Here is a 20,929-nt window from a genome sequence, read left to right on the forward strand (position 1 = left end):
CCTGGCGATAGCCCGGCCAGCCCCCGCCGGATGCGGGAAAGTGCCCTGGGCGGGCGCCCGCCCCCCTCCGCGATGCGGCTCCACAGGCAGGGCTGTGGAAGGCAGCCTCCCCGCTGGTGGGGTGGAAGGAAAGCTTAGGTGCGTGAATTGGTGTCAAAAAGCGTCCTTTGCCCGTTTCCCATAGTCTTCGCTTGACAGGAGAGAAAAGGAGAGTTCGTTTTGCTGCCCTATCGGTATTTTTCATACAAGTACGTGCTGTTGTGGGGATGATGGCCAGGTAAAAAGGGGGTACGTGCTGGACACACTGTTCTTTTTAAAAATAAAAGTATCCCCTAAGAAGTTCTGGTTTAAGACTTGTTAAGTAAAGAAAGGAGCAAAAGAAATGCGTGCAAATGCTGCAGCCTAGTCCTAATGTAAATGCTGATTCAGGTAGCTGTAAAATATTTTGGAAGGGGAAGCATCTTTTTATTTCTAACTATGTAGATGAAGAATGTAAGTTCATACGTTCTTCACTGAGACCAAAAATTATCTTATTTTGAGAAACAGTACTTTCTCTAACATTTTGTTTCGTTTATAAAGCAAGGAAAAACAAGGCCACAATGAAGCGAGAAGCATTTTTACAAGTTGTGTCTAAAGAGTCAATTGAAGACTTCTTACGTTATACTCAGAATCCTGTAAGTAAGCCATGATACACATGCATTACTAATAAAATCTTGTCTGTTATTAGTGCAGAAATTTTATGACACAGGGACAGAAACTTATTTCTCTGGAACCTGCAGATGTGCTAGAATAATTGCTGTGGACAATAAGTTCCGATGGCACTTAATGGAACAGCTGAAAAAGTTGTAGAATAGAAAGTTTTGCTATTTATAAACCAAGTAATTTTTTAGCATTTTGTTGTTGCACATACAGTTTACTTCTTTTTTTAAAGAAATTATTAGTACCAGCATAATACTAAAAAAAAGGTACTCATTTGATGTTGATGAAATATTGTTTTCTTAAATTTCAACCCATGAAAGGTTTTATTGCTGTGTAATGAATATGAGCTAATATACGAATGTAGCAGAGGTGTGTTTCACTAGTATTTGTTCATTCATTTGATAGTTTATGCTGCCCACTTATTCTTCATTCCATGTGTAATTGTACTTGATAGTTCTTTTTATCACTGAATGCTTTAGAGATGTGATAGATTGCTGTGTCTAAATGCAGCATTTCTCTTTCAATTAATTTGGTTGTGTGGTTTCTGCCATCTTCATCCAGTAATCTATCTTAACATATCTTGGTCTGTTTGGATTAAATTTTTTTTTTCATGCTTTCATTTTTCATCACCAATTCACAAGAGTTGTCTTGCAGCAGCTTTCAGCTGTTGTCAATATCTCTGGAAACTGCATATCACCGGCTATAATGAGTATGTTGATTAAAAATGTCTTCATAGCATAAGGCACTGTGAATATCCAGATTATTTTTTGCTTGTCTAAGAGGCCTGAGTTATATTATTAATTTCCTTATGAAACCTTCAGTGAGGAAGGGTGTTTGACCATGTCTTTTCTTAAGATGAGGATCCCTCATTTTAGGATCTCCCCTGAATAATTCTTGAGTTCTTTTCTGGAGGAGGCTGTGGTAGTGTATTCTGTCCTTTGGAAGTGGATGTATAAATGTAGAAAGAAGAAGAAAGTGTGGTTAGAGCCTCACTGCTTTCTTTAGTTTTCATATTAAATTTATACCCTGCTTTTTCTACCTATTTTGTGGTCTAGCCTCAGAATTTGCATTCTTAACTTTTTTTTTTTTTTAAGTACTGTTCTTAGCATCACTACTTCTTTCAATGCCCTTCATTTCTACCACCCCCTTTAATTTTCCTTTTACCTCCTCTTAATGTTTTGCTTCATTCACATCTTCTAAAATTCTAGGGGCTTGCTAACTTGCTAATCTTCCCTCAAGGTTTGCCTTGGGCTTTTTGCTTTTCTTTCTTTGTGATCTTTTTAAAATATTACCATATTGTCATGCAGTTCATTGAAGTCTTTATCAGGTGCTGTTAAATTTTTCTGCTAAAACCTGTTCCAATTCAAGAAAATACATTATTTCTTAGACAGGAAAATAGGAATCACAGGTATGACTATCATTCAGTGACATTATTTTCCTGCATAGGTTTTGGAATAATTCTATCTCATAACATCCCAAAGAAAGATTAGAAAGCTCTGGTCTTATTCTGAATTCATTCTTTTTGTTCAAAATAGTACGATCTTAATATCCTATCTTTTGGGTTTGTTTGAAATTGAGGGCTGCAGAACTCCCTGTGTGGCCTTTGGTTTATTGTATTTGTTTCCAGCTGTAGAATAGGATAGAAATTCTGCTATAAATATGTGACAGGTTCTTTCTTCTCATACCCTAATACTTACTGCTGCTTCTTTCATTATTTTCTTTTTTTTTCCTTCAACTTTTTTTTTTTTTTTTATTCCTGTTTTTTCCTGTATCTGCAAACTAAAGATATTTTTATTTCAAGATCACGGGCATTCTCCGTTTTTCCTCTGAAGTTTTTTAATCTAGTAGACTTTCATTTCAGTATCACAAATTACATCTCAAAAATTGTCTGTACTTCCTCCTGGCTGAGTCTGTTTTTCCTTCTCATCTTTTCTCTGCATATTCCCTTTCCTAGTAGGTTGCCTACCCTTTGATGCTAACAGGCTCTTTGCATCTCTGAGGTAAATTCTTATAGCTAGGTTCTTCTGAGGAAATAGTTCAGATCAGTCTCTTAGTGAAGTCTTTTTGTAGAGACTAGTAGTGGCTTCCCATTCAGCAGAGCTTAAGAGGGAAGTATAGTGTTAATGTTTGGGGGGGGGGGGGGGGGGGGGGGGCGGGGTCTTAAAAAAAAGGTGTCGGCGCGTCGACTTTAAAGTAGTGCAGTTGTGAGCTTAGCTAAGGGTATGGAATTGTCCCCATCGGGAATGAAGTATTCGGGATATATGTGAGACAAGTTGATGTTACAGGGATGTGATTTATGTTCAGTAGCCTTGCTAGCAAGGGCTAAAGACTTCAGTCTTAGAAGAAGCACTCTTGTTTCATGATAAAGTGTTAAGCAGCAGGTATTTCTCATGCTATTTTTTAAAGAAATACAACTTCTAGAGGGTTCTATAACTGCAGAGGAATGGAAATCAATCCTTAATGTAAAAAAAGCATTACTTTTAGGAAATATGATGATAAGCCATTTCACTGATGTAGAACTGTATGATATCTTCTGACTATTCACAGAAAAATACATTTAGTCCTTTTGACTTGAATGAACTGCTTCAGGAATTGCCAAGAAAGCAAAAAGAAGTACTATGGGAGAGACTGATGCAGCTATTGACAGATACTTTGATGGAGAACCCTGTGGAAACATGGCAGAGAACTGAAGATGTTGAAAATAATGATGACATGGAAACTGAGAGAGTTCCAGAAATGGTAAAAATCTTACAAAATAAAAATATAATGTTTCATATTTTCTGAGATATAAAATTAAATATCTTCATCGCATCTGAAAGGGTTATCAAACAAGGTTGGTTGCAAGCATCACCCCCCTGCCCCATTCTTTACTGACTTCTTAATGATCATGTTTGGGTTAAGCTGAACTTAAGATTGGTCTATACTATAAAAGATTAGATCTGATGATAATTTTAATTATGAAAGATGGGACTTAATTTTTTCCCTGTGGGTGAGTGGGCTTTTTCTATGTCTTATTTCAGTAAACAAGTGTTGATCTCTCAGACATTCCTTAAGTAGCTGGCATATACGATAAGAAATTCACTACCTGTTTTATTATGTCATTTTATTGAATGAAGATAATGAAATCTAGATTTGAACACTGCTCCCACATATTTAAGCTTATAGAGAATTTCTCTGACTCAGACCCTCATATACTGCCTTCTGCACATAGTCCATGTAGTCTTGAGAAAACCAGGGGAAAAAGATTATTCGATTTTTAAAGGAAAAAAAAAAGGTGCAGTGGGGAAATAATTAGGAATCATACATACAGAGGCCTATAGAATCATGTACCTGGATCTAAAGTCACCAATCTACATGTTTTGGACAAGATCCTGCTGGTTAGGGTCTTTTTTGTTCTGAAATAGATGTGTGTTTGAGTGGTTTTGTTGCAGATGAAGTTTTTAATGGCAGAATGGATACACATGTAGAGTCACCAAATTGCCTACTAGCTGGAGCCGAAAGGCATTTTCAAACTTTTTGAAACAATTGTACTTTAAAATCTATGCTTTTGCCTCTTCTTATTTAATAGGTTTTGGATGCCAGTATACTTTTTGTTCAAAATGGAAGCTAAATAACAATTCAGCTTTGCTCTCTGTTGCTAAGGTTTATTTCTTGCCATAATTATCTTCTGAGTATAAAATAAACAGCAGAATTGTTTCTCCTTGACATTGCTTTCAGAAACAAACTGTAGCTGTGATCCAAGGAGTGACAGCTGTAGTTACTGCTTCCATACCTGCAGTGGATGAAACCATAAACTACAAAGCTCTTCTAGAGTGTGTTTTTATATTAAATGGTATGTACTTATCTGTTATAGAATACAGCATTATACTTTATTTTTGTTGTTGTTTTTAAGCAGCTGAGTTTACTGTGGAACAGAATTTGCAGGAGAAAAGTTGGTACCCATGTGAACTTATTTATGAGACAAAATTAAGGGAACATTTACTTAAATATCAGTTATGCAGTCTAAAAGTTGGAACCTAAATACAGTTTTCTTTCCCTTAACTCAGTGATGGATAACTTTCCTTATTCTGTGGCTTATAGTATTTTTAAGGCAAAATTTAATATCATTGTTAACTTTGGATCATTGTTACTCATCCAAAAACTTGACCAAAAGCTTAGAGTTAACAAAGCTGCCTAAATACTCACAGTGAGAATATGCCATTAAGATGTGCAAATGTGGCAAGAGCTGGTTGGCATTGTGAGGTATAGTTAGTGTACTAACAGGGTAACGTTTAACAGGAATAACTTGGTTCACTGCAGTAAATAATTACTTTATTACTGTTGTAGGTATTCTTCCTGCATTACCTGAATCTGAGACAATCCCACGGGGTGCTATCCAACGTGTATGTGAAATGTGGTGGGAGAAAGGACTGGAAGGGAAGGAGCAGCTAGGGAAGACTCTATTTATCATTCTGCTAAAAAAAAGCCTGGGTAAAGTTGCTACGGTATGCTGAAGCTGTGTTGACTTTTAGATTACTACTGAATATTCCATCTGAAATACCTTTTAGTTGAAGTTAACTTGTTTTCCAAGTCCTAGTGCCTCTCAGTTAATGAAACGTAGCATAAATCTTGGTTACAAAGTGTCTTTTTGATGCTGCTTGCATAAGCCAGGTATTAAAATGTTGTCTTCTCTAGAACAAACTTTAAAGACTTTTGACATCAATTTCACAAATGAACTGCTTTTTTTACGTCCTTTTTCTTTACTCATTTGTGAAGTCCAGTGACTAAGGCTTAAATAGCAATTAACTCTTAGTTCAGGTTCTAAGTACTGTTAACTGCCATCATTGTATAAAGTTTTAAAAGTGGAATAACACAGATTTCATCTATTTTGCATGAAATACTGGCTTGCTTTCTGTACTGAGCATGTCTTCAGTTGTTGGAAGTCAGTAGTTCTGCAGTTACGTAATTTTTGTAATTTTTCCCAATTGTGCGGTGAAAGTCAATGTTCATAATTTTACAATCTGAAAATCTTCTGTCTGTAACAATGCTCTTCAAATGCATTATTTAAGTCTTTAAATGCTTCTTCACATTAAAGCTATACCTGCTTCACTATAATGTGGATTTTTTTTTTTCCTGTCAGGGTGCAGATATAGTTCGTCTATGGAATCTACATCAGACATTGCTTTGCTTTGATTATGATTCAGAGGAGAGTAATGAAGTCAAGGACTTGTTGCTTCAGTGTTTTATGAGTGTAAAACACATTAAAAAAGAAGAGGTAAGCAAACTTTTATCTTGTTGTGATCTTATGTGAGTGGGCTTTGGTTACTTTTAATGGGTTTTGCATTAAGCCCTTTTTTACAGTACAGTAAGCAGCAATATAAGACAAATCAGCTCTAACTCCAAGCTATAAACAGTTGAAATTTCTGTTTCATTTGGAAAACCCTTGATTCCTATTTCTGACTTAAATATAAAAGTATATGTCTAAATCATTACTCAAGTTCTTGTATCCTGAGGTAATAAGAACCAGGTGCTTTGCTTCCAGTGCATGTCCCTCAATACTTAAAACCATTCCCCAGTATAATTCTCTTCCTTTATAGCAGTTTGTCTTTTATAGGAGATAGATAACTGTAGCAAAATAATTTCCCGTCTAAATGATTCCATTTAGAAGATTGCATTGCCATAGTCTGGCTTAAAAGTAGCATAAGAAGAATCCAACTTTACAGCAAAATGAGAATTATTTTGACTGTCAGTGAAGAACTGCTGTATTGTAGTTTTTAGTGTGCACCAAGATATAGTATCCAAACTTTTTTTCTGGTTAGGTGACAAAACAACCTGACATTGGCTCCTAAGTTCTACCTCCTCCTTGCCTGTTGAAAATACATATATTCCCTTTCATGGAACGTATTAACTTCTGTGATAAAATGAGCTCTGAGTTTGCTTCATGATTGTGGTACTACGGGCATATGGGGTTTTAAAAATGGTGGTAGGGAGTGAATTAGGTGAAATGTTTGGTAGACGAGGTTTTGGATACCTGACGCTAAGATTTTGTTGTTGTTACTTAGACATTGTATTTTAAGATGTTTTGGTTTTGACTAAAATTGGGATGTACTAAGGCAATGTAAGAGGTTTGAAAGGAAGGAGAGAAAACGGGTGGAAAGAGGGAAGACAGGTAAGACTGATATTGTATTTTTATGTCCTTGGTATATTTCATTTAGGACTGTTTTTGTCCTCTTGAAAAAGTGTGTACATGTATGCATTCTTTGCCTTCGTTATATTTGATTCTGTATTAATAATTTTCTTCTGTTTTATTTTAATCCACTGCATGACTTAATATTTCATATTCATATAGGCACAGTAAATAATCGGGAATTATATCTGTAAAACGAAACTGCTATCTAGGCTTCAGAAGCAACTTGTAGTTATTTTTTTTCCTTCTACATCTTGTGACATTGTGTCTGGGATTTTTCTAGCTCTGCAGACAGGAGATTAAGTGTCTTGAAATTCACAGTATTCAGACCACTTTCCTGTTGCTGTAAAACTATTGTGTTTCTGTTGCAAGTCTTTCTGGTTTGGGGTTTTGCATCCTGATGGAGTTTAGTTTTAGTTAAAACCCGCCTTGTGTGTTCTCTAGTTTCCCGGCCTGGCTCATTTTGCTAATGGTAGGTTTCTTGTAGCAACATGTCCAACATGCCCCCAGGATCTTTGCTGGACCTTTTTCTTACATTCTGTGTCTATTTCTAAAATACTAATAGTCATGCCAAATTTTAACATGATGTATGAATTGCCTTGAGATGAAACTGAACCCCTATAGATCATGGCTAATATTCCTTTTATTGCCTGCAGGCTTGTTCTATGGTTTCTAAGAAAAGTATACCTGATACTTTTTAGAGTACATCCCAAAATGTAGCTCCATAGCAGCTTAAGCTGATGTAATTCCAGGCTGCAATGATCCTGCCTTGCCGTGGGCTGGCATTCCTATTTTCCTGTGTGCAGTGTGAATGCTCAAGCAGCTATGTCGTGGGTTGATTCAAGAAGGTAGCAAATCAGGTTTTTTCCTAGTAAGATTATTTTTCAGCCAGATTAACTGCCTGGATTGATCATCTGCAAGGATAAAGGGAAGAGGAGAAAATGTGGTATCCTGGTTCTAGATCAGATTAAACTGATAAGGAATTGCACATTTATGCCTCACTGCAAAATCCCGGAGTTCAGTTTTTCTGCCTTCCCAGATAAGTTTGAGTTTGGCCTTGTCTTTGCCTTGTTGAGGGAGGAGTCCCTTGACCTTTTGGCTTATCAGGGATGTTGATGGAAGAGTGCACCACTGGGACTCCAATATATGTATTATTCCACCAAAGTTGGAGATAAATGACTGGGGTTTTTTTATTTATTCAGTTTTTTTCTTTCTTGGTAAAAGAAGCTCTCACTGACAATCCGAAGAATTCCATCAGACATGTAGACAAGGATCTTGACATTATATTTAGCCTTTAGGTCTTGGTTTTTATGAATTTTATGAATTACTTCTTGACCTGAAGGCATTTAAGCTATCAGTTCCACTAATGGGCAGTTTCTGCCTATCTGCTTCCTCCTCTCTATCCTTACTCTATGATATTCCAGCTCAAAGTGTGTCTGGTGTTATCAGCTTTATTTTCTCTATTTTGTCACAGGTCTGAGCATAACTGTTGGTCCAGCTCTCAGTGGAAGTGGAACCTCTGCTAATTGTTCAGTGCACCTTTTGAACTTCTGCCAATGTGCTCTTTACTATTACATTTCCTTATTAATTTTCCTGATTTAATTTTGGCTAGAAAGATGACAGGTGCAAAAGACCCTTACAGCAGGCTGACTCACCCTCATGTATGATCAAATTTGTCAAAGCCTCAGAAGCTGGTTGCTTTCACTTCATCTGTAAGATGAGCCAGAGCGAGGCTGTCTGTACAGATACTGCGTAAGGCTCTTAATTCCATGGGCAGATTTTGCTGATTCTGGAAGAGCAAGGGCTTATTTCCTCCTTCCACTGCCTTTTCTTGCAAAATTCCGTTGCTCATCAGATACGTCATCAACATTTCTTATTTGCTAAAATGGAAGAAAACTAATTCAGGAAAAAACCTGATTTTTCTTTTTTTCTGTTTTCATGAATTAAAGCAGCTCCAGGATGTTTGCAATATTACCTTTCATGAGGCAATAGAAAAGGAATTGTTCTTGCTAATCAGAACATTTATTTTCCTCAGTGGCTTGGCTGTTCTCTGTGGTTTTGTTCAAAAAAGTTTCCATATCCAATGCCGACAGAGTTGTCATGCTATTTTATTTGTACCTTCACCATCATTACAGTGTCATCCTGGAATGACATTGCACTTGACAGAGTTCTGATGATGTGGCCTTGATAAGGGTCCTGAGTTGCACAGTCCCTTATCGTTACGGAATATTACTTGAAGTCACACCAAAACAGAATGGACATTGAAAAATATGCAGGCAGATATGTAATCCATGTGTTCATTTGTTTTGTGTTTTCTCTTCAGTATAAATAGCAGTAATGCTTGAATTTTGTTTAAAAATTAAGGAACTTATTTTTTTTTTCCCCCTGCAACAATCTCATCTATGATTTTTAAAATTAAGTGTCATTTCTCTTAATACATAAGCTCTGTATTTACTGATTTTTGAGGTGGCTCTTAAATTGGGTGTTCCTCTGGGGTTTGACTTCCCTTTTTTTACCTCTTTTCCTCTCCCAATAGGGAAGAAGATTCTTGAGCTTTTTGTTCAGCTGGAATGTAAACTTCATTAAAATGATACATGGAACTGTTAAAAACCAATTACAATTTTTTCCAAGGTATGTATCACAGTTAGAGTTCTTAATGATCGTTAAGAGCTTGGCTAAAATCTTGTTTATCTCACACTCTAAAATACCTAGTATATTGATAAAATATATCAGAATCCAGACACCTTCAAATCTGCTGAATATAACTACCATATTGTTTCAGCAACTTCATTTAATAGTTGCTCTGCACATGCTTATGTATACATATAGGTGTATTAAACTGTTTATTTAGCATTAGCTAAAGCAAATGGCTTTCATATAAACTGCGCTGCATTACTTGCAGTGTTTGTGTGAGAACTGCAGGTCCAATTCTCCTTCGGTAAAGTGTTTTTATTTTTTTCTGTGAGCAACCTCTATTTTAATTTGGTAAGATTCTATACAGGGATTGTAGCCTGATAACTTGACTGATGCATGAAAAACACGGATTTTTTTTTTCCTTTGATTATTTAGTGAAATATTACAAAAGTAATTCTTCATATTAAAATCCAAGGCTTTCTAATACTTTCAGTTAGAATAATGTGTACCTGTACATCTTTATAAAGAATTTAAGGCATTCTTTGTGAGGGAAATGATAAATACCTGTGCTGATGTTTTGATTTTCCCGCCATAAGAGATATTTCCTGTCTTTATTAATAGTGCTTGGGTTCATTAACTAACAATTACCTTCTTTTTCTGTAATTATCAGTGTAGACTTTCAAGATACTTGCTTCTTCTAAAAATAATGTTGATGCACAGAATTAGGAATAATATTGGTACCTAACAACATGAAGTTTTTGATACCTTTATGATTTTACACAGATGGTTAGGATGTTTGCTTGAATGTGTTTCCCATACGTTAATACAGATCCTTGATGGAAAACATTTCAGAAGTTTACTTCAGGGCCTGGAAGAAGGTGTCAGGAGAATTCTTAGAGGTAATACTATGCGTGAAATTTCATTTGGATAGTTTTGAATTTCAAGATGGGGAAGATGCATGACTTTTCAACCTTGAAAAGGTTCCTCAGCAAGCCTTAAGGAATTATTTCCCTCAGGAAAGGGTATCTTCGGCATTGTCAAGGAATAAGACATGTCATGCTTTGAATGTTTGCCCCCTGTGATCAGGTTTCTGATTCAGCTGCTGCTGAAATATTGGTTGATGCAACTATGCATATACACAATGTTTTCTGTAAACACACTAGTTGTCTGATTTATTGAAGCTTTTATTCAGCATGTGCAAGTCTATATATTCAATAGCTTAAATATTTATCTAGTTTTTGTGGATTTCCTTGGAGATGATCAAAAGCATAATTACAGCATCACAATAATGCCACAGCCAAATTTCAGACACAAATAGTTCTTATTTACCATGTGGAGGTGCTTTTGAATTCCAAACCTGATTCTGAGAATTGGATTAATTGTATATTCTGAAATTTTGAAAATCAATTTAAGGAGACAGAGGCCCCTAGTATGGAAAAATTGGGCCCAGTAGAAGCCCGGTAAGAAATAATGTCAAAGACTATTTTCAGTTGTTTGTTTCACAGAAAAATATAAGTTGCTGCACAGCCTACAGTATGTATTATTGTTTTATTATATGTTAACAGCAGCATGTATATGTTTCTACTATAGATACTTGAACATAACTGCATTCAGGATTTCATGCATCATGGAATTCATCTTCCCAGAAGTTCTTCTGTTCATTCTAAAGTTAGAGAGGTAAGTTCCTGTAAAGCATGACATGAACTAGTAGAATCAAAATCAGATCAGTTACTATAAAGTGGAAAATTTCCATTTCATACTAAAATATTATACTAGGTCTGGATGGAATGGAATTACTTTTCTTTGTAGCAGTCTGTATGGTGCTGTGTTTAGGATTTGCTGACTGAAGCACTGTTGATAACACACTGATGTTTGGGCTGTTGCTGAGCAGTATTTGCATGGTGTCAAGGCTTTCTCTTCCCCACTGTTTCCCTAGTGAGTAGGCTGGGGATGAGCAAGAAGTCGGGAGGGGGTACAGCTGAAATAGGTGACCCAAACTGACCAAAGGGATATTACGTGCCATGAAACATCGTGCTCAGCAATAAAAACTGAGGGAAAGTGGATGTGAGGGAGATAGCCATTGCTTGGAGACTGGCACCTGTCTGGGCATTGCTCTATTTGTGGGAGGTGGTGAGTGATAACATTTGCATCACTTGTTTTGGGGTTTTTTTGGTTGCCTTTCCTTCACTTTTTAAACTGTCTTTATCTTGACCCATGAGTTTTCTTGCTTTTTTCTTCCAGTTCTCTCCCCTACCCCACTGGCAGGGGAGTGAGTGGCTGTGTGGTGCTCAGCTCATGACTGAGGCCAATCCACCACAAATACTTACTTTAAAAATATCATATTCTGAGAAACAATATTAGAATAAATTTTAGGAGGAACCTGCTTATAGTTTTGCACTGGATTTGTCTTTGGTGCTCTAAACTAGAAATATAAGGGGATTTTCCAGAGTGCAAGAAATAGTTTTTGCTGTCTGTTGTCTTAAGTTTTTCTTTACCTAGAGAATTGACCTTTCCATAGTTGATCACACAGATGAAAAGACATGAACTCCTTGAGGCAAATTTAATAGATGGGTCTGGAACTAAACTTGTTTTTTCTTTTTGTTATATATGGGTTTTTTTTATATATGTCTATAAGGATAAGCCTTGATTCAGTTACAGATTCTAGTTGTCTATTGTGGTTTTTATTCATTCAAAACATTTGAAGCAGAATGAGAAGTGCACAAAGCTTTTTAAGACAAGGCATTTGTATTTGATCTATGCTCTTTCACATCCTGTTCTTCCCCCAAATATATAGATGCTGGAGTGTATAGTATATGCAATATATAGCCTGATATAACAGTATACAATCCTATATTGGGTTTCTTGTTTGTTTTGTTTTTAATCAAAAGTAAATAGATTCTCATATCTATAGTGGATTCCCTTATCCTCTGATTTCTGATTGATGGAGTAGGCTTTTTACAGGGCACTTCATATTTTTCGGACTCAGAAGCTTATGATCCTGAAAGAGGAGAGTGATGTAAATAAATCTGTCTTTGACTTGCAAGGGGAGTGGGTTTCAGAATAAATTTGAATGATGTGTTCTTATTTTGTATGCAAGAATTTGTTTTAAAATTGTCCTTTAGAATCTAGAAGTTCCTGTAGCAATTAGGAGAGTAACCAACTACAATCATTCACTTGAGCAAAGTTTGGGCTATTTTATTGAAGGAGTGAGGGGGGGAAAGCAACATGTACAACTCTCCCTTCTGAATTCAAAGTTCTGGTTCTAAAACCTGTGCCCATTTTGCAAATATCTGATATGTTCTGATGAAATCTATTACAAAACAGTTTGGATTTACCATTAATCCTGGGTTAGATCCAGTGTTGTCATGTAGAAATAAGAGCCACATAGTCTCTTATAAATTATATCATGTCTTTACTTCAGTATATTTCAAAGAGAAAAGGGATTCTTCCACTATAGCATTGTTTCTGTAGATGCTATTTACAGGCTTTCCTGTCTAGCCATAGCTGTGAATACCTGAAGTATTCAAAGTTGCCACTAGAGGGTCAACTTCTTTTCAAACTGTCTGGTGTTCTGGGTGGAGGAATTACTTCATGTCAAGTTACATGTTGTCCTTTCTCATATTCTGCTCTGGTCTTCTACTTTCCTTTTTTTGTCTGCATAATTCAGATACAAGAATAGAAGGGGCTTTAGCTAAGAAAGTACAGTTCATCAATGCATAAAAATGTATTACATTTGTAGAATTGCATTTGGATAACTCCAGTTACCAAATAATGTTCCTTTGTTCTTAACAGACAAATGGGTTATTTATCTGTAGTTGATAATTATATGGTTTCAAAGTATTTCTGCTAGTTATTTTAAAAAAAGTTTTTTACTGTAACAAAGAAAGAGCGTTTGCTGTGAAACTGACTTTCTAGCCATGATTTTCTCAGTTGTAGATCTTTATATACATTTATTGAATCTATAAAGTTATAAAATGTGGTATTTCTTAGATCTATTTCTTTTTATGATTTTAGAGACTTTAAAATAAAATTAATATGTCTTTTTTTATCATTTTCCATGGTATGGAAAACTCTGGTTTTATATAAATGATGAAATGAGATGACAACTGCACACTTCTTGAATGTAGAAAGTACTGTTAAAAATTGGTTTGGGGATTTGTTTTTTTTTTTTTTTTTTCTTAGATGCTGAGCTATTTTCATAAACAAAGTAAAGTTCGTCAAGGAATTGAAGAAATGCTCTATAGATTGTATCAACCTATCCTTTGGAGAGCACTGAAGGTAATTGTTTTTCTCAGAATATAGGACTATCTTTCTCCAACTACTAAATTTTGAATCCCTCCCACATGTTCTGTTTTTAATAATTGCTTTTAAAGTAAAAGAGCTATGGAAAAAAAATTGGTGTTTAACATCTCAGCTGTAGCAGAGTAACTTTGCAAGCTGTAATTAGGCACAGTTTGCACAACAATATTTGTTAATTTGTTAATATAATTTACTTTTATAATTCAGCTTTGTTTTCAGGTACAGAGTGCTTTCCAGGATTTCAGTAGACAGTGGGAATAACATTAAATTTGATCTTCTCATCTTCTTCTCAATTTGGGAATTTTGTATAATCTTGTATTCTGTTTTCCAAGTTCTTTATGGAATGATCAGTGCTTTATTGATCAAAGCCAGAAATGTTCAGAGGATGATTTAGTCTCACCTTCTGATTAAGTAGCAGCCTTAGAATACAGCTCAATTAATTTATTAGACTATTATTTTAGAAAACCTTTTATTCTAGTTTGATTGTATGTACAGACATTCATGCAATGGATGAGCTTTTAATCAACCATTCAGAATAAGGTTTCTGACTTCTAGTACTTTTAAGGTAAGTGTGTATGTCTTCCTGGAGATTGCATGCACAGACTAAAGGGTACCTACTGCAGTTTATCTACTTAGTTACACTATAATTAAGATCAGCCAAGCTTCCTTATTTGTGAACAGCTTTTATTTTTTCTGAGGTTATGAAATTCCTTCAGTGAGAGCATACACATGCCATTCGTTACAGCCAAATTAAGTGCTGTTTAGCATTTACTGAAGTTTCATTTACTGATTGGTCCTACGTAATCTTCTCTAGCCATGAGAGAAGTATTTAAAGACTCTTAAAATTGAAAGTATTTAAAAACAGCTTAAAAAGTTGTTTAAAATAGATTTTATGAGTTACAGGAAGGAGTTGAGAGCTGTTTGGTTTCAGTAGAACTCTATGGTAGAAGTGGAAGGATGGACATACTCATTGCTAGACCAGCATCTTGTTTGGTCTTACATTAAGGATTGGATCCCATCCCTTTAGAATATAAACAAGAATCATTCTGGATGAAACATAAATGTTCTTAGCGCAACAGAATAATAGCTACAAAACATGGCTTTCATTAATTTCTTTATTTTTGTCTGTAAAAAGTATAGGGTTTTCAACTGATTTTTGATATCACAGCAAAATTCCTGACTACTGTCTCAGAAGCAATTTTAGAGTGGTTAGCAAAACGTGGTATTCCATTCCTAAGGGCGCTCCTATCTGTAAATGGAGGCTAGTAGTTCATTTTCCAAAGCCCAGGACTCAACTCAAATACAAGATTAGAGTACTTCAGAAGAACATTCTGTCAAATCTTATTAAATCTGCATAGATTAGTTTGGAGAAATGTAACAGAAAGGTTCAGCTTGAGGAAAAAAGGTTAATTATTGATTTGCAGCAAGACAGTGGGAGAAATTCCTGATTCCAGAAGTGGTTCAAATTTTTAACAGCTGCTATTCATAATTTTCACATCACTAATGATTCCATTGCTAGAACAAATCCAAATTTTAGGAAGTTTTTTGGGGTTTTTGTTGGTTGGTTAGGGTTTTTTTTGGGGGGTGTGTGGTTTTTGTTTGTTTGTTTTTATTTTGACAGCTTCTACATATGTAGTTAAGCAGTTTAAGCTTAGATATTAACAAGTGTATCGAATAGGTCATGGAGAATTTGTTTTAATGCAGCAAAATAGTCCAACTTGTGAACAAAGTTTTCAGAATGGTAAAAGGAGGATTGTAAAAAACTGAATGTAGCAATTATATGAATTGTTTAATGATTCAGTGCAAGGAAAGATTCTGAATTCCAAATGATCCATTACCATATTTGTGATTAGTGAAAGGAAATATGTGAATGAACGTCAAAATTTGGCAATTTATTTTTGGATAGGCCAGTGTCTTGCTGTGTGACTTCTGTATAGTTAATTTTTCTTTTTCATACAGTACTGCTGAGGCATTTGGCATCTTTAAGATAACTGTTGCTGTGATTCGGAATCACCAGTAGTTTAAGATACAGAACTAAGAAGGGAAGCTTCTAATTGTCCTTACTGGTATGGATTCTGCTCGAAAGCTTGAATTGTCAGTTTAATTTTGGATAATGAGTCTGATGCTCCTATTTTAGCCAGTGTAGAGATCCCTAATTTAATATAGTAAAGAACAAATCTTGTTCTAGAACACTGGTTAAAAAGCAGAAAAGGAACTTGTAGAAGGACCTTTTTACTCCTCCTTCTTGCAGAAAGGAAAAATACTTCACTTGTGAGAATACAAAGGATTCCAAAACTGTTTGTGTTGAAACTACTTAATTTCATCTCTGAAATCTTTAAACTGAGAATGCATGCTTGTAATGCATAGTTTGTTTCTTCTTAAATTGCTTGTTTTGCAAATACAAAGGAAGGTTGTGTGAGCTAAGTGGCTTTTATCAACACATATTTTATAAGCCTTTATGCAACTTTTAAGTTTTTATTACACAAGCCCTTATGTAACTTCATCTTTTTTCACATCTTTATTATGAAAGTAAGTCTCATGCAAACATAGCAGACAGTTGTGCAGTGATTGGGTATTAGTATAAGAAGCTATATAAATATAAAAATATGGATCTTTATTGTGAGATAAGTAGTGATTAAGCTATTTCTTATCAAGTTCAAAAAGTCAAGAATCATTCCTCCAGGAATTCAGGCTGTTGAAGGAAGTGATTCCTTTGAAGTAGTGTGTTTGGTTGGGGTTTTTTATCATCCCACACTTTTCAACTAACTCTTACAGGGGAAAAACAGTGTTGGAAGTTAATTTCAGGACCTCTAAGGCCAGATGAAACTTAAAAGAAAGCTCTGAAAGTTAACTGAACAAAAAAATTAAACTACTGTTTAAAAAGGTTCTGAAAGTTGCTCAGAATAGTATGAGCATAAAGGTAAAGAAACATTGGTCATTTAAATAACTGCAGGCTCCTCTTACATGAAGGAGTCAGTGCGGAAAAAAAATAGGATATGAATTTAAAGTCCTAGGTTCTACCTCTGTGAAGACATTTACTCTATTACGAGCTTGAATATGCAAATACATTTGGGATAAATTCCAATTAATTAAAGGCAAGAATTTAAGCTCTGGGTACTCAGTTCAGAATTAAAGTGAGCTTAATGGAATTCAATGTAAGGCACTAGAAAGTTTAGGAAAATTAACTTTCTGCAATGGCCATGGTAGACAAGGTCTAGGTTATTGCACAAAAACATACTTGAATTAATTTTCACATGAAATATTAGTGCAGAAGAGCTATTTCACCCTGAATTCACATATTAGTTCGTTATGCATTAATTCTTCAATATAGACAAGCTCAAAGTTAAAGGGTTTCTACAGCTTTATAGGATTGAATTAAGAATTAAATTCTTTGTACTTATAGACTATTTGTATTATCCATGATAAATAAAGTAAAAGTCAAGTCCCTAACTTTATGTATATATGGGCTTTATTTGCCTTTATAGTATTAAATTTAAATTGCTATTAATTTTGTTGTCTTGAAGAATTTGGAATTTTTGTGGTTCTACCCAGAGATGTGACCCACCGTATGAGGATCAGTGCAGAAGGGAAATACAAATTAAATTGCAAGTGAAATAATTGTTGCTCATTTCTTTTGTGTTTTTCTGGTTTTATTTACCATTAGTTTATTTAGTTCTAATTATTACATGGTTATCCTCATTTTTTTTCCTGCCTTTGATCTGAATGTCTTTTATGACAAAGGAGGAAGAAAACTGGCTGATTAGAATCAGGAGATTCCCTGAACTGTCTCTTATATCGCTGTTAAAATTAAGCATACTTTGCTTGTTTTATTAGGCTGTATATATATAGTCTCATATACATATATATGCATTTTTTTGTTTTAACTTGGACCCAAATTCTGAACAAAATTCTTCCTTCCCTCTTCCTTCCAAGAGAAGTGAGCACAGGCTCTTATCATTGCACTGCTGTCTTTGATAAATAAAGCATAGTCTGATGGTTAGATTTCAGGTTTCTCCCTGAGATACCTTGGATTTCATCTTCATTTCATTGCCCGCTCTCATTTTTTGTCCTTTAAGAATCCACAGGGCCAATTATTTTTCACTGCCTGTCTAAATACACACTTTTTTCATTTTTCTTTACATTTGGGGCTTTACAACCAGTGAAATGATAGTGTAACACACTGAATACTATGAAAAATGGTAAAATGTCTGAGGGTTATAGAATCATAGAATCACTCGGGTGGAAAAGACCTTTGAGATCATTGAGTCCAGCTGTACCTGTCCACCACTAAACCATGTCTCTAGGCACCTCGTCTGCCCATCTTTTAAATGCCTCCAGGAATGGGGACTCCACCGCCTCCCTGGGCAGCCCATTCCAGAGCCAAATAACCCTTTCGGTGAAGAAATTTTTCCCAATATTGAATCTAAACCTCCTCTGGCACAACTTGAGGCCATTTCCTCTCATCCTATTGCTTGTTACTTGGGAGAAGAGACCGACCCCCACCTCACTACAGCCTCCTATCAGGCAGTTGTAGGGAGTGATAAGGTCTCCCCTCAGCCTCCTCTTCTCCAGGCTGAACACCCCCAGCTCCCTCAGCCACTCAATGTCCTTCTTGTAGTGTGGGGCCCAAAACCGAACACAGTATTTGAGGTGTGGCCTCACCAGTGCCAAGTACAAGGGGATGATCGTTTCCCTGCTCCTGCTGGCCACACTATTCCTGATACGAGCCAGGATGCTGTTGGCCCTCATGGCCACCGGGGCACACTGCTGGCTCATAGTCAGTTGGCTGTCGACCAGTACCCCCAGATCCCTCTCTGCCAAGCAGCTTTCCTGCCACTCATCCCCAGGCTCGTGAGGCTTTAGATTTTTGATGAGCTGCCTAGAGCTCAGAACATGGTCCTATTACTTATGTGCATAGATGCAGAACTGAATATGTTTTTGTTGGATAAGTTACTCTCCAGGCTTGCTGGTGCTCTAATTTTTAAATACTGTTTTCTTGAAGAAATAGGATTGAGCTTTTCAATTAAATCACCTGTCTCTTGACAGGCAATTTAATTATTTAAATCTGCTTGAATTAAAGATTCTTGTATTCTGAAGAGAAGCTTTAAAGTGACCAAGAGAAATCCCAACTGCTTTTAATTTATTCAGCATTACAGAGAGCAGAAGGGCTCTGACTGTGACTCTTCTGGGTCATTGAAGTTGATATGGCTTGAAAGCTGATTGTACTAATAACTGAGGTTTTACTGAATGGGCAGAAATGTAAGGTAAAAAAAATAAAAATCATATGTTACTATAAGTTCTTCCATGCATTTAAAAATTCACCTCTTCCATCTACTTAATTAAAATTCTAACTTGCTAGAAGTGTTTGCAGAGCAATATTTGACAGGGTACGCCTTTTGATATTAAAAGTCTGTACTTATTAAAAAACCTTTTTTTCTTTTCCTTCATTTTAACAGGCCAGAAACTCAGAAGTTCGATCAAATGCAGCATTTTTGTTTGTTGATGCTTTTCCTGTTCGGAATCCCAGTTTTAACACTGAAGAGATGAACAATGAAATTCAAAAACAGTTTGAAGAACTTTTTGTAAGTTTTAACGAAACTAAAATGTTAAAAATGAAGTTTTCATCAAGATTAACTCAAAAATAAGCTGTTGATGCAATTAAAATTTGTGAAATTTCAGGTTATTATTCATAGGGAAATACAGGCCAATGATGCAGAAAAGACAAAAATAAATTAATATTTTGAATTTCTGTAGTATGTTGACAACAGATGACATGCACCATTTTCAACTCTGAAAAGGAAATATTTGGGATTGATTTTCATTAATCTGTGAATGAAAGATGCTTTTGAAAGACTAGATGTGTGAGTAATGGATCTTGATCTTACTTAACCTGGTATCGGTGAAGAGAGCTTTGCATTTAATATGTAAGCATTCAACGAAGGTTTAGGACTGTATTACTAAGTAGGTCTGAAATGAAGTATAATGGAGATAAGAACCTAAAAATCTCTTCACCAGTCTAGATGGATGAGAACGGACATAGTATTTTCATTAAGAAAATGTTTAGGAAATCCTGAGTATGGTCTTTAAAAATGTAAACATCACATAATTTAATGAATTTCAATGGTTTTATATTGTTGCATAGGAACAGTGTCCAGTGTAAACTCATATGCAAATAGAAGACTAAATATTCTTAAGTAACTCACAGATCAAGGCTTAATGTGAGCTATTTTTAAAAAACTGTTTCAAAAGTCCAATTAAAAAAATTGGCCAATATTTGTCTTAATTTTGTTTCTGATTTAAATTTCCTTGTTTGTTTCATAATAAAATGCCTTGAGGGAATATTAATATTACACTTCTTTCATAGTATGACAATTTGCATATAATGATTAAAAGGTAATGGAATGCTATTTGTTTATGATAGGTTAATGTCAAACAGCAGTATAGTCACAATAATGCATATACTCACATTACTCTTTTTCTGTTTGTTTTAGAGTCTCTTAGAAGATCCTCATCCGGTTGTCCGCTCTACAGGGATACTCGGAGTTACTCAGATAACATCCAAATACTGGGAGATGATTCCTCCAACAATTCTTGCTGATCTTTTAAAAAAACTAACTGGAGAGCTGGCATGTGATATAACATCTGCTGATGTTCGATGCTCTGTTTTTAAAGTAAATCTTTTTTCTAAATTTAAAATCATGATTGTCATTTTTGTATTTTACTTGATGCACAGGTTTCTAGTATAGGCCACTTTAAGTCAAGGAATGCTTCCTAATGTTCCTAATACATGCAAGATTTGCACACGTTTTATAAAAGCCACACATTTGGAATGAACAAATGCCTTTTAAAATAGTGACTGTTTGGCTTTGTGACTCTCAACCACTTTGCATTTCTAGTCTTATATACATTGTTTGGACTTGATAATTTAGTTACTTTATCTATCAGAAGTTATGCTTAGACTTGAAAATGTATGCAGGTTCCAGTATGTTTCTGTGTCACTGGTTTTAACCCATCCCTCGACGTGCACAATTATGTTATGATTTTGTACCCCGCTTTGTGTTTCTGAGGTTTGGATGAATGTAATTACATACTGTTTCTCTGGGAGTGCCAGCCTCCCATGCGTTGTTCAGT

At 35.4% G+C, this 20,929-nt stretch overlaps 1 protein-coding gene across 1 annotated transcript in view; it reads left to right on the forward strand.

The window, feature by feature from the left end:
* Positions 1-583: 583 nt before the first annotated feature.
* NCAPG2 (non-SMC condensin II complex subunit G2) overlaps positions 584-20,929 on the forward strand; it is a 44,902-nt gene continuing 24,556 nt past the window's right edge. The window contains exons 1-11 of the mRNA XM_035888405.1: positions 584-674; positions 3,247-3,438; positions 4,417-4,531; positions 5,026-5,183; positions 5,819-5,953; positions 9,402-9,496; positions 10,329-10,398; positions 11,090-11,176; positions 13,682-13,777; positions 19,255-19,380; positions 20,290-20,469. Of these exons, the coding sequence (XP_035744298.1) occupies positions 600-674; positions 3,247-3,438; positions 4,417-4,531; positions 5,026-5,183; positions 5,819-5,953; positions 9,402-9,496; positions 10,329-10,398; positions 11,090-11,176; positions 13,682-13,777; positions 19,255-19,380; positions 20,290-20,469 (1,329 nt within the window). The 5' untranslated portion in view covers positions 584-599. The remainder of the gene's footprint in view (positions 675-3,246; positions 3,439-4,416; positions 4,532-5,025; positions 5,184-5,818; positions 5,954-9,401; positions 9,497-10,328; positions 10,399-11,089; positions 11,177-13,681; positions 13,778-19,254; positions 19,381-20,289; positions 20,470-20,929) is intronic.

Source organism: Egretta garzetta, unplaced genomic scaffold, assembly GCF_000687185.1.
Source record: "Egretta garzetta isolate BGI_Z169 unplaced genomic scaffold, ASM68718v1 scaffold181, whole genome shotgun sequence".
Taxonomy (NCBI): Eukaryota; Metazoa; Chordata; class Aves; order Pelecaniformes; family Ardeidae; genus Egretta; species Egretta garzetta.